Raw genomic sequence first — 14,872 nt, forward strand, 5'->3', positions numbered from 1 at the left:
TAGCTAATTGATTAACAAGTGATTCAGCCTCTCCATCCTGATGGCTGCGAAAAGTGCCAGAAGTGGCAGTTTAGGCTAAGGGTAGCATAGAAGAGCCGGAGGCATTTATCACAGGGGAAGATTGGCAGGGGACAAGTAAATGCAAGTTGTTCTTTGCGTTTTTGACGTCTGATCTCTGTCCCTTGGTGTCTGTTGTTTTCCATCTGGTCCTTTCCCTTTCATGATGACATGCTGCCACTTTGGATGGTCCTTAGTGATTGTCTTCCATGCACTTGGGTCAATGCAGCAGCAGAGGAGAATGGCCTTGAGCTGGTCTTGGAAACAGACAAAGTAGATACCAGTCAAATACTGGAATTGATATGATTTATTCCCTTCCACTAAATTTATGCTCTTTCAAATCAAAAATCATGTGGACACAATTATTCCCTAGATATTAAATATATTCCATACACTCCTTCAGATATATTTCATACCTTTCCCAGATATCAGATATATTTCATTCATCTAGACCAAGGGTGGGGAAAACCCCACTCACAAGTGCATGCACTTGCGAGCACATTTTATTGCCCCCACAGGCCGGTATACTCGTATGCCTATTTGGGACTTAGGTCACGTTTTTACTATGACTTAAAACAGAAATTACGGAGATGTACTTGTATAGCAAGTGACCTGATCTGAGATCAGGTACTGAAACAAAAACAAATGCAGCATGGAAGGTGTTTATAAACCATTTAAAAACACACAAAAACCGTTATATTCACTAAAATATTTTCGTCGCTTTGAGACCGTGACCTGATTACTGACAAAATTCCATGCTGCATCACGTAATGCAGCATGGAATTTTGTTAGTGATCAAGGTCACGATCTCAAAGCGATGAAAATATTTTAGCAAATTAAATTTAAATGTTGAAGTGAACGTAACGGTTTTTGCATGTTGTTAAATGGCTTCTAAAACGTCTTCCATGCTGCAATTGTTTTTGTTAAAACAGAAAATTGTCCAGTAATTGCTACTTGAATGGAAATTTTGTTATCACTATAAAACACATATTGCTAGGTTTGTACCACCCCCTTGAGTCCCAACTATAGTCTAGCTGAGAAACATAGAATGCCTCATAAGTAATATAAACATCCTAAATTCAGTGGCGGAGTTAATGAAGATGTTATGTATTAATTTAATGTATTAAACTCATCTTAATTAAAGTATACCAAACTATACATAGATATATATACAAGATTTACATAGATAGAAGAGTTAGAACTTGTGATCTGCCCGTGGACCTTTTTCTTTGTAAACTTTTGCCCACTGCACTAAAAAGTTTCCCCACCCCTGATCTAGACATACTATCTTTGGTGTTTCTATTCCAGCTTTCATTCAGTTGTAATATTCACTTTTGAGATGATTGCCACGTTTTGCTGATCACCAGCTGTTTTGATTTCCATACACTCTTTTCCATTCCTCTGTCATTTATTGTAGTTACAAGATTCACTAAGTAATCTCTGTTGAAAATTAATAAAGCAATATCATCTGCGTGCCTGAGATTACTCTTTACTGTCATCAAATCCAGTTCATTTAGATCTTGGGATTAATGCTTTTTGATTTTTGTTTACTCACCGACCCACAATGTTTGGATTATAAATTAAAAAATTAAAACGCTAACAACAAAATCCACAGCTCCCATCAACAAAGTAATACTGTTTTCCTAATTAAAATGTTTCTTAATTAAAAATTAGAAATATTGCACAGCAATAAGCTATTTCTGTTCATATGTTGTTGATCCCTTCACATATAATCAGCAAAACGAAACAATGAACTAATGAAAAATGGACTTCTGTGTGAACTTTTGATTTGTTAGAAATAGCAGTGAAAATGTCCTTCGGATACACCTTTGTTTTATGCATATACAAGCCAGTGAGACTTGTACATAACTTGATCTGATAGAAGAAGCAGTAAAATCTCTTAACTCATGTCTTACAGTCTTATGTGTATATGAACCAAGAAGGGAAATCTCTATATGGTAGCTCAATCTGTTAGAAATAGCAGAAAGATTTGCTTTAAACCACACCCTATTGTCTTGTGTGTGTGTGTGTGTGAGTCGATCAAGAGACATCTACATGGTAGCTAAACCTGCTAGAATTAGAAGCCAAATCTCCCTCAAAACACACCCTACATTCATATGCATGTGTATACGAGTGGGGCTGCAGTAGAGATGTGGGGTTAAAAGTATGAAACAAGGGCCCCAGAAGAAAACAGGTTTCTTGCTCTATGGTTACATTAAACAAGAGAGGGTGGGGAGTGGCCAGAACAATGCTGGAAAGTAGGGTAAATAGTAATGATGAGGTGTCAGGGTGGATAGAGAGGTGAGTAAGAAGTGAATGATGATAGAAGAACAGAAAGTGTGGGTGGGAAGAGGGTGTAAAAATATAATAGAGTGTGGGATGGTTAGAGATAGGAGAGTGGGTGAGAGGACAAAACCAATCTGATACTAAGCCACTTGAGACCATCCCTGATTATATGATGCAGACTTCCCATTTTAAAGAGATTAAAATTAAAAATAGTCAAGACTATTGAAAATGTTGCAAGGCGCAATGAAAATTTTAGGAAAATAAAAATAAGAAATAAGTGGAAATTTTTACTGGTGAGTGTGTTACATTATAAGGCACAAAAAGAAAATGACTCTCCCCAGACACAACAGAATATGCTTCAACACAAGGACTCATAAAGAATCTTGCAAACCAAATCCCAAAACGAAATATTAAAATTAAAAAACATTTCTTAAAACCCAAGAGGTAATATTTATTCCCACTTAAATGTGGATATTCTGTTCACATTCAACAGAACATTCTAATCGTAGATCCACATTTAATATTACTTTTCAGTATAAATACTACCTCTGTCACATACAGGGTGGCCATTAGAAAACTGAAGGGTTTGTAACAGTCATAACCTTTACTCTTTTATTTGTTTCAGTCATTTGACTGTGGCCATGCTGGAGCACCACCTTTAGTCGAGCAAATCGACCCCAGGACTTATTCTTTGTAAGCCTAGTACTTATTCTATCAGTCTCTTTTTGCTGAACAACTAAGTTCCAGCACCAGCATCAGTTGTCAAGCGATGTTGGGGGAACAAACACAGACACACAAACATACATACACACACACACACACACACACACACACACATATATATATATGACGGGCTTCTTTCAGTTTCCGTCTACCAAATCTACTCACAAGGCTTTGGTCGGCCTGAAGCTATAGCAGAAGACACTTGCCCAAGGTGCCACGCAGTGGGACTGAACCTGGAACCATGTGGTTCGTAAGCAAGCTACTCACCACACAGTTCATTTTCAATCTTTTTTTTTTTTTTGCCTGTTACAGAGCATCCCTTGGAAATTAAAATGGCTATGAATAATGTCCTGCAACAAGTAAAACTCATTGAATTTTTCTTTTCCGGTGAAAGATCAATTATTCAAACTCAGAGAAAATACTGGCAACATTTTACTGTCAGAGTATCCTCCTAGTGATAACCTGATTTGGAACCTAATCGCTCTGTTTGAAAGAACTGCATCAGTCGGCAATCTTCCGGGAAGAGTTCCTAAGCAAACTGTGTGCACTGAAGCAGTGGTGGAAAGCTATGCAGGAGAGTGTCCTTGAGAATCCATCTGCCTCTTTCTGTCATCACTCTGCTCAAATAGGCATCGAGGCATTGCTTCAGAAGATTCTGAAACTGGATTTAAAAATGTTTCCATCCAAATAGAATGATAAAAACATTGAAAAACCATGTGTTTGTAAAAGTTGCTTTTGCTTTATATCATTCAGTGTTTCAGTGGTCACCCTGCATTTCTTAGAAATTTCATGTTAATTTATGTTACAAACACCAGTTTAATTTTAAAATGATAAAGAATTTAGTAAAACAATTTTGTCAATATTATTTGAAATAAAAGCAATATTTTACCACTGAAACATCATCATCATCGTTTAACGTCCGTTCTCCATGCTAGCATGGGTTGGACGGTTCGACCGGGGATCTGGGAAGCCAGAAGGCTGCACCAGGCTCCAGTCTTATCTGGCAATGTTTCTACAGCTGGATGCCCTTCCTAACGCCAACCACTCCGTGAGTGTAGTGGGTGCTTTTTACGTGCCACCTGCACAGGTGCCAGGCGAGGCTGGCAACGGGCCACGGTCGGATTGGTGTATTTTAAGTGCCACCGGCACGGAAGCCAGTCGAGGCGGCGCTGGCATTGGCCACGAGTCGGATAGTGCTTAAAAGTTATTATTACATAGGTGCAGGAGTGGCTGTGTGGTAGGATGCTTGCTTGCCAACCACATGGTTCTGGATTCAGGCCCACTGCGTGGCACCTTCTACTATAGCTTCGGGCCAACCAAAGTCTTGTGAGTGGATTTGGTAGACAGAAACTGAAAGAAGCCCGTTGTGCGTGTATGTATATATATATATATTTGTGTGTGTGTGTGTGTGTGTGTGTTTGTCCTCCACCACCATTGCTTGACTAAACGCAGTGCTCCGGCATGGCCACAGTCGAATGACTGAAACAAGTAAAATAATATCTTTTTTTTTTTTTGTTAACTTGTTTCAGTCGCTGGACTGTGACCATATTAGGAAACTGCCCTGAAAGGTTTAGCTGAACAAATCAAACCCAGTACTTATTTTTTTTTTACTAAGCCTGGTACTTACTCTATAGATCTCTCTTATTGAACTAAATTACGGGGACATAAACAAACTAACACCAGTTGTCAAACAGATTCCAAGAGCTGTTGTGGAGGTGAGAAAAGTTGTGTTAGATTTGTCTTGTATAACTTTAGGTTCCATAAATCAAGTACCAATAATACTGTTGGTCTGTTGAATCAGTTATAAATTTAATAATAATTAAATTTTTTTTTTTTTCTTCTAGTTTCAGCTCAGAGCTGCGGCCATGCTGATGCACTGCCGTTTGTACAGCAGGGATCGCCACCCCCTGCTGGAGCCTCATGGAGCTTTTTTTAAGTGTTTTCGCTCATTAAACACTCACAATGCCCGGTCTGGGAATTGAAACCGTGATCCTACAACCGCGAGTCCACTGCCCTAACCACTGGGCCATTGCGCTCCACATTTTTATAAATTTGCATGAACTTTAAAAATAAAATTTTTTGTTTTGTTACTAAAGAAATTTGATTTAACATCATGACATAGGAAATCTCTAAATAAAAAAAAAACAGTTTTGGAATTATATCAATGTTAATTAGTAAAATAACATAGTACAGGTTCTACACATTGTTTTAAAAAAAATATTTTTGGTAAAAAAAATTTACCATGGAAGTGAAATAAATATGAAAAACATCTCACCTTCAGTATTTATCAGAGCTTTCATGTCTTCGGTGTTCAATGGAGAAGCCATAATACAAGATTCAGTATCGGCATATCCTGGAAAATATATTTAGACAATAATTAGTGTAAGCTTGTGCTTGTGTGTGTGTGTGTGTAGTAGTAGTAGTGTATTTTGTGTGCATGTGTGCTTTTTTTGATGCAGATAGAAGACTGAAACTGAAGCTGAATGCATTTATCCCAACTTAACCAAAACACACCCAATGCATAAAATATAAACATAATAACCTTTGTTATACAAGGGAAGACATTTATGATTGAATTCAGCTAAGAATTACACTTCTTCTGTTCTAACAAATAGAAGAATGGTCAAATGAAGTAAGGTGCAGATACTCAACACAATAAAATGTTTGATTATGCCATAAACCTCACAGTTATATTGGGGTTGAAAATACCAAAACTTTATGGCATCAACAAACAATAAGTGACAAACAGAATGGGTTAATGAAAGACAATTATGACAGAAGATCAATTGAACAAGGTTTATAGTCTGGAATTCTTTGACAAAGTATTCTAGAACTGTAATAATTATTATGTTATATTTGTTTTTGTTTTACTTCAAACTTAATAACAATATACAAAAGAAAAAAGAAAAAAAAAAGGAACTGTTGGCTGCACTGTACATCTAAAGAAATTCTTTTTCAAAACAGGTAGAATATATATATATATATATATATATATACTAACAGCTCCAATATGGAGAAAAATAAACAAAAGCTTGGTATTTTTCATTGGAACAGAATGTTGCATTCATGGCTAGTCTTTAGCAATGTAACAGACTTTATGCAACAGATTCAAAAACTAGGAATTATGAGGAGCCTAAAAGTATGTGGTCGTAGTAGTTGTGGTGATGGTAGTGGTAGTAGTGAAGAAGGAGTAATTATGATTAAAACGAAAGACAAATAAGAAATAATACCTTGTTTTGAAGTTGGATGAATTTAATAAGATGTACCTACCTACATACATACACGCACACATACATACATACATATGTACATAAATATTTGGAGAATGAATTTATTTGCCCTGGATTGACATAAATATTTAGAATATTTAAGAGGTGTAATATAAGTGTAAGAAACAAAACTGAACAACCAAAACACACACACAAATATTAAAATGCCATTAAAATAAATTATGTAAACAATTTAGCACAATCCAATTTTCCACTTTGTGTTATATAATTAAATATTTTTTAAAATCTTATCTTCTCTGCAAATATGAGTTATTAAATCCCTCTCTAGAGATACCAATAAATTGATAAAAGTACTACAGCATCAGATAGGACAATCTGTTGCAATGTTTATTTCAGTTCGTTTTACTCTGAGTTCAAACCCTGCTGAGTTAACTTTATTTTCAACACTCTGAGGGTTGATGAATTAAACAGGAGTTCAGAGGTGTTGATTTGACAGAATTATGATACTAGAGCAAAATGAAATGCTTCGTGGTGTTTGTTGTAGGGCTTTGTGCTCTGAGTTTAAAATGCACTTTAGGGTTTCAATTCCCACCAATGGTCAGGATTAATCACTTGACCATGGATCTCCTATTGACTATGGATCAGAGTTCAATGAAGAGGAGAAGGAATATGTATGTCTAGTACTGGCAACGGTGTTGGTAATATTGATAATGATGGTGGTGATGACAGCGGAAGTGGTGATGATGACAATGGCAGCGATACAATGACAATGAAAAGCACAAGGATGATTTTGATGGTGTTTATGATGAAACGCAAAATAACTGCAAAAAGAGAAAAGTATTCAGCTATTTGCTTATGAGTTCAAATCAACAACTGGGACTTCATTGGTGATTCCAGATAGAAGCCTTCATTTTACCCCCCTCCCCAACACAATCCTTATTTCTTTATTGCCCACAAGGGGCAGCAAATATTAAAATGCCATTAAAAATAGAGGGAACAAACAAGGACAGACAAAGGGGTTAAGTCGATTACATCGACCCCAGTGCGTAACTGGTACTTAATTTATCAACCCCGAAAGGATGAAAGGCAAAGTCGACCTCAGCAGAATTTGAACTCAGAACGTAACGACAGACGAAATACCGCTAAGCATTTCACCTGGCATGCTAACGTTTCTGCCAGCTCGCCCTCCAACACAATCCTGACAAACAGGATCGATCCAACAAATAGATAGGGTTTGTAGTTTTCTAATATACTGACAGTATCAATAAAAGGTATTACAGCAGTTTCTGATCTTCTAATAGACAGGGCTTGAGATCCCTTGACTCTTTAGCATTTAAATTTGCCATATCCAGCCAAAATATTCTGTTTTATGTTCAAACTAGCCAGATCTGGCCTCTCACACCTACCCTACAATGTCAATTTAAAAATAAACAATCGCATCATTGAAATCTTAAAGCTAGGAGATAATGCATGATTAATTCAAAACAGTGTGACTAAATAAACATTACATTTGACAAGGTAATCTGAATGCTAAAGGGTTAACAGTGAAATAATATTTATAGTTGGCAAACACAGAGGCAGGCAGGCTTACAGTTTGCACTCACATACACATACACAGAAGCAGGCTTATGGTCTACATACACACACAGAAGCAGATAGTTATGGTCTACATCAGTCATAAGCAAACTGCAGCCTGTGGGACCTTTTGAATGGCATATCTAATTTCAAGAAGAAAATAACATTTATCAGTGATGCAGCTTGCTTGATGTTGAGCCATGTTTCATGCAGCCTGTTTCTCACAAAAGGTTGTCCATGCCTGGGCTACACACATGCATGCATGCATGCACATGCACACAGGCTTTTGGTCTACATTCAGCTAGACATATACACATTTGCAAGCCTACCCTAGAGACACTCATGAAGATTCTTTCAGTTGTGTCTCAATAAAGAAGTAAATTATCAAACAGTCATAAGAGAATTGGATAGAAAGCCTTGTGGTATTTGTTGCAGATTTTTGCATTCTGAGATCAAATTCCACCACAGCCTAGTTGTAATGTAGTCTTAATTCATGGCTCAGTTTAACACAATTATCTGGTACTTTAGCAGAGTCCACTCTGTTGCAAACAACTGGCTTAGGTCTCCAGTTTGAAGGTACACTCTTCTTCCCTCCTCCCAGTCACAGAAGCACTGTTAAGGATCCAGAGCATTGCCCAGACTAAAAGATTAAATATATGTTAACCAAATGATTAATGAATGTTACAGTTGTTCTGCTGTTGAAGAGGTTCATTCACTCAAGGTAGTTCCTCACCACTCTTTAACCGACCCTTGCAGGACATTTTGAAATAATTTACTATCTACTACTCATAAGTGTAGTCAGAGCTGGGTGGTTAAGAAGTTTACTTCACAAGCATGTGGTCTTGGGTTCAGTCCTACTGTGTAGCATCTTAGGCAAGTGTTCTCATTTATAGCCCTGGGCTGACCAGTCTTGGACAGAGGATCGGATAGAAGCTCATTGTAAAAATGCATTTGTATACACCTGTACGTGTTTGTGTATATGCTGTGATAAAAGCTGTGTGTGTGTTTAACCCTTTAGTGTTCAGATTATTCTATCAAACGTAATGCCTATTGATTCCCATTGATTCGAATTAATCATGCATTATCTCATATCTTCAAGATCTTGATGGTGTAATTACTTAATGTAGAATAACATTGTAGGGTAGGTGTGAGAGCCTGGATCTGGCCAGTTTTAACATAAAACAGGTAGAATACTTTTGGCCGGATATGGCCGGTTTAAATACTAAAGGGTTAAGTGTTGGTGTAGGGGTATGTGTGTGTGTGAATGGATGTATGCATAAGGGTGTTTATTGCCACAATTAAAGGAGAGAGAGAGAGAGAGAGAGAGAGAGAGTGACAGAGACACAAGCATGCAGATATAGAAAAGAAGAAAATAATAATTAAAAAAAAAAAGACAATGAAAGTGATTGTACCTATTATTTAGATAAATGAAAATATTCCATGTTGATATGAATGGCAGAGGTAGAAGATTCCTGAAATACTACGGGAGCAAGAACTGTTCTCAGTGAAACATTATCATGCTGGGGAACTGGAACATTCTTTATCCAAATCACAATAACAACATCAACAACAACAGCGTATCAACACCACCCCTCCACCTACACCCTCCACTCTATCTGTTTTACATGAAAAACTTTAAAACATGAGGATTTCTCCTCCTGCTTTTTATTCCCTTAATTAATTAGAAAGTAGGACACCATGGAACACACACACACACATACATTCATACACACACATACCTATACATTCACATATATATATATATATATATATATATATATATATATATATTATATATATATATATATATATATATATATATATATATATATACTACACAGTTTAATACATACATTTTTCATAAACATACAGCTTCACATGAACTGACATACAAATACATACACAACCATCCATACACATTTGTCAATTTTACTTACTTATATACATACAATGAAACACATACACACATCCATAGATAGTTTTATATATATATACTACTTTCCCCAAAAAACACATATGTATAAAAATGCCTAGATTCATATGTATACACTTTTTCGTACATACACAACTTATACCTAAACACACATACACACACACACACACACATAACACACACATCTGAGAGGAAGTCATAACAGTTATGATGATTGAAGGCTGAACCCAAAGGAATTCTTCCTCCTCTTTTTTTAATTTTTTTTTTTTCTCAGTGCTCGGGGATAAACTGGGTATAGTGTTACCCATGTAAACTACTTCAAGACGGGGGTTCTTAATCTCAAAATGTCCAATGACAACTGACTGGAGAAATTCTTCCACTACAGAAGTTTTAAGAATGGCTTTTCAGAATGAGAAAAAGGAAAGGGGGGTGGAGGGAGGAGAGTGATGAAGAGGAGGAGGAGGAGAAGAGGGAGAGAGCCGGAGTGACTTAGTGTGTATGTAAGTGCATACAAGTGATTGTGTGTGTATGTGTGTGTGTATAAATGTATATGGGAGTTTATATGCTTATGTATATTAATATACATGTGTAAACACATACAAACACTCAAACGCATAACTTGAGTGTGTGTGTAAATGTATGTCTATGTGCTTCAGTGTGTGTGTGTGTGTGTGTGTATAAATTTTTATGTTTATGGGTGTCTATGTGCTTAAGTGAATATATGTGTGTGTGTGTGCATGCATAAAACTGTGTTTATGTTTACGTGCTTAGCATGTGCATATGTGATTATGTGTAGATGTTAATGTGGTTAAATATGTGTGTCAGTGTGTATGTGTTAGCGCCTGTGTGAATTGCTGTTATTATTTAAGCTATGATCAAAAGTGGTCTACCAGTGAGTTACCATTATTTCTTTTCAGACCTAGATTATCTAGAAGTACATAATCTAATGTGTCCTTCGTTTGTGTGGTGGCCATAATATTGGTTGGTAATGCTGTTGCTTACCTTCATACCAGATTTGATCCAGCAGCACTAAGTATATAACCTCTCTAGATATATATTATTTACTATGTTTCAGATGGTAGTGTGTTGTGAGAGAGAGAGCTTTGGCTGCTATTTCCAGCAGGTTTGGACCGCTACATAGAACTCCTTATGGGTGACTAGGAGTGAACAAGTGTAAACAATATTGTGCAGATTCTATAAAATACTTCAATTATGTACCGAATGTTAACAAAACAATATTGATAATAATGAAGTAGAGATGCGTTTATAATAAAAAAAACTATACAGCTGAGTAGACTAGACTGTTGACAGATAAGTGTGTTGGTCATGAACACAGTACAGTTAACTATACTACACCATGGTACCTACTTACAGTTAGGTAGACTGGACTAATTTCAGTTAAGGGTGTTGGTCATGAACACAGTACAGTGAACTATACCACACCGTGGTACCTACTTACAGCTAGGTAGACTGGACTAATTATAGTTAAGTGTGTTGGTCATGAACACAATGTAGTTAACTATACCACAGTGTTACCTACTTACAGCTAGGTAGACTGGACTATTGACAGTCAAGTGTATTGGTCATGGGCAGATTACAGTGAACTAGACCACGAACTGGCAGTAACGTTAGCATGCCGGGCAAAATGCTTAGCGGTATTTCATCTGCCGTTACATTCTGAGTTCAAATTCCGCCGAGGTCAACTTTGCCTTTCATCTTTTCGGGGTCAATTAAATAAGTACCAGTTACGCACTGGGGTCGATATAATCAACTTAATCCGTTTGTCTGTCCTTGTTTGTCCCCTCTGTGTGTAGCCCCTTGTGGGCAGTAAAGAAGTAGGTATGGATGTTGGCAGTTAAGTGTACTGGTCATAGACACAGTACATGTACCGACTCACATCAAAGCAAACTGTATTATGAGCAGTGACTTTGTTATATCATCATATCAATGACAAAATACAAACCACTGGCTCATCTTGTCTATTTGTCTCATGTCCCATCAGCTCTTTTCCTACATAGGAATAGTAATTTATTATTTATTACAAGATATTTCTCAAGAACAATAAAGACACTCAGCTTTCTTCATGTGTTTCAGTGTTATGGCAATTTCAGTTATGATAACATCTTCATTATTAACTGATACTGAAAATAATGCTCTATCAATTTGTTTAGATTGTTACATGCAACCTAAATCTATTATTATTAATATCTATAATCTTAATAATTGAAATTATATTCTATTTCCCTTCAGTGTTGGGTTAATGAGGAATAAATGTCAAACATATTTTTCAATCAGTTCAAATATGTTTGGGACATTATTTGACCTTTTTTTACAGGTCATTTTCATTTGGTTTGCCTTAGAGAAAAAATCTCGCTTGAGGTAAAAAGTGTAAAATAACCAAAGTTATTTCGGAGTGCTCCCAATGGACTAATACATGTATTTCGCTACTTATGTTCTTATCAGTGGCTGTATGGTAAGAAGTTTGCTTCCCAACCACATGGTTCCAGGTTTAGTCCTTCTTTGTGGCACCTTGGGCAAGTGTTTTCTATAGCCTCAGGCTGACCAAAGCCATGTGAATGGATTTTGGTAGATGAAAACTAGAAGAAGCATGTCAGGTGTGTGTTTGTGTGTTTGTGTGTGTGTGTGTTGTGTGTGTGTGTGTGTGTGTGTGTGGTGTGTGTGTGTGTGTGTGTGTAGGTCCTCCACCAACTGGTATTGGTATGTTTACATCCCTGCAACTTAGCAGTTCAGCAAAAGAGACCAATAGAATAAGTATCAGGCTTAACAAAATAATAAGTACAGAGGTTGATTTATTCAACAAAAATGCAAAGTGATGCCCCAGCATGGCCACACTCTAATGACTGAAGCAAGTAAAAGACAAGTAAGGTGGTGAGCTGGCAGAAATGTTAACACACTGGGAAAAATGCTTTTTGTCCGCCACTGCGTTCTGGGTTCAAATTCCACCAAGGCCAACTTTGCCTTTCATCCTTTCGGGGTCGATAAATTAAGTACCAGTTACGCACTGGGGTCGATGTAATCGACTTAATCTGTTTGTCTGTCCTTGTTTGTCCCTTCTATGTCCCTTTATTGCCCTTGTGGGCAATAAAGAAATATGAAACAAGTAAAAGATACCAAGTGGAGCAACTCTGAAATGATTAGAAGCCTTCACTTCCTTATAAGAAACCAGGAGAAACTATCCACTGACTGTGGGCTGTGACTGATAAGAGAATTTTTCTCCATGGCAGACTGCAGGGAAAAAGGTGTTTTACAAGTCAAATATATCCTAAGATATTAGAACTAATCAAAAAGTTTGTTTATTTCACCACACTGCTTCACATGCCAACCAGATATTTTTATCTATTTTTTAAAATCAATTTTTGTGCAGACGAACCAAGCTGCTGTGGAAGCAAAATAAAACCTATAACTTGGCATAATTATATCCACAAAGATGAAAACAACGCTTACAAATAGTAACAACTATTTGTTGTCTGACATTAATTGAATTTGGGATTAAATCTTCCTTCAAATTGAAAGGCAGAATCAAATGAAACAAATGCATTCACCAAATATATTTGCCCAAGATTTCTATAAAATATTGAATAATATTGATGTTTAACATAGCTAAGATTACATCCCAATGACTGACCCGTCTGTCCTGGGGCAGGATATATTTAACCCTTTAATGTTTAGATTATTCTGTCCAATGAAATGCTTATTCACTCACGTAATTCTGAATTAATCATGTTATATTCCAAAGCTTTGAGATTTCAATATGATTGCTTCTTTTCAGAATAATATTGTTGGGTAGGGGTGAGATGCTAGATCCAATAAGTTTTAACCTAACAGGCAGAATATTTGAGCTGGATATGGTCAGTTTAAGTGCTAAAGGGTTAAGCTACCTACAGTTATTGATATTCTATAAAGCTCAGATGAACCTCATGGTGACCAACCATAAGAACTATTTATATGTGGCCAATATCTCTGTGAACTGAATGCCCTACACTTAAATAAAAACTGTTTTAAGGCTGGATAAACAGAAAGTTTACGAAAGAGAAGAAACAATATTCAGCCACAGGCACAAACCATCACCACTAGATACACTGAAAATAATATATGCAGCTCTTACAAAATATTTTGCTGTCTAGGGAGAGTCATGCCAATATTAATAACACTTACAAAATAGATAATGCACTGAAGCTATAATCTACATAAACTGAAAGTCACAAATTTCAGCTGCTTCAAAAAAAAAAAAAAAAAATCTCAATGGTATTCAGATAAACCTCTGTGGTAATCAGATAAGATACTTGACTCAGAAAATAACAATGTGAACGTATTATGGACCTTTTAGCATACAGACAGATAGGTATCACTTAATAAATCTGACATCATTGACCATCACAAAAATAACAATAACATTAATTATCAACAACAAATCAATATGGAACAACTATAAATGTTGTGACAAACAAGATTGAAAATCTAATGAGTTTTACACCAACCTAGCTATTGAATTAAGAACATTTAATGTATATGTCTTCTAACAGAAATTTTTGAGCTGAAATGGCTAACTGCAATGCAAGTATGTACAATTGAAAAGGTCCAAAAAGGTTGAAAGGTATCAGGTGCTCATGCTGAACAATGTAGGGGTGAATTTTCATCTTCTTCTGATGTTTACTGTGTTCTTAACACAGCAAGTCCATAAGAGATGTTATTTCAGGACAAATAAGTTAGTAACTGGCCTATTGACTGTGTATACATGAAATATGATACATAGATGGCTATCTTTATCAGTTTCTTTTTGCCAAGAGGTGCCTAATTCTTTAGATAAGAGAATGGAAGGAGTTGATGCATTCTTCAAATAACAAATAGTTATTCTAGTACTACACTTTTACTTGTTTCAGTCATTAGACTGCAGCCATGCTGGAGCACTGCCTTGAAGAGTTTACTCAAATGAATCCAACCCAGTACTTGTTTTCTTTTTAAAGCCAGATACTTATTTTATCAGTCTCTTTTGCTGTAAGTTATGGGGACATAAACAAACCAACACTGGTTGTTAAGCAATGGTGGG

General features: G+C 36.4%; 1 protein-coding gene across 5 annotated transcripts in view; it reads right to left on the reverse strand.

The window, feature by feature from the left end:
* Positions 1–14,872, reverse strand: part of LOC115222505 (calponin homology domain-containing protein DDB_G0272472) — a 281,038-nt gene that overhangs the window by 190,472 nt on the left and 75,694 nt on the right. For all 5 annotated transcript variants that reach the window (XM_036511598.1, XM_029792736.2, XM_036511597.1 and 2 more), the window contains one exon: positions 5,342–5,419. In XM_036511598.1, coding sequence (XP_036367491.1) covers positions 5,342–5,419 — 78 coding nt within the window. The remainder of the gene's footprint in view (positions 1–5,341; positions 5,420–14,872) is intronic.

The sequence above is a fragment of the Octopus sinensis genome, linkage group LG20 (genome assembly GCF_006345805.1).
Source record: "Octopus sinensis linkage group LG20, ASM634580v1, whole genome shotgun sequence".
In the NCBI taxonomy this organism is placed as follows: domain Eukaryota; kingdom Metazoa; phylum Mollusca; class Cephalopoda; order Octopoda; family Octopodidae; genus Octopus; species Octopus sinensis.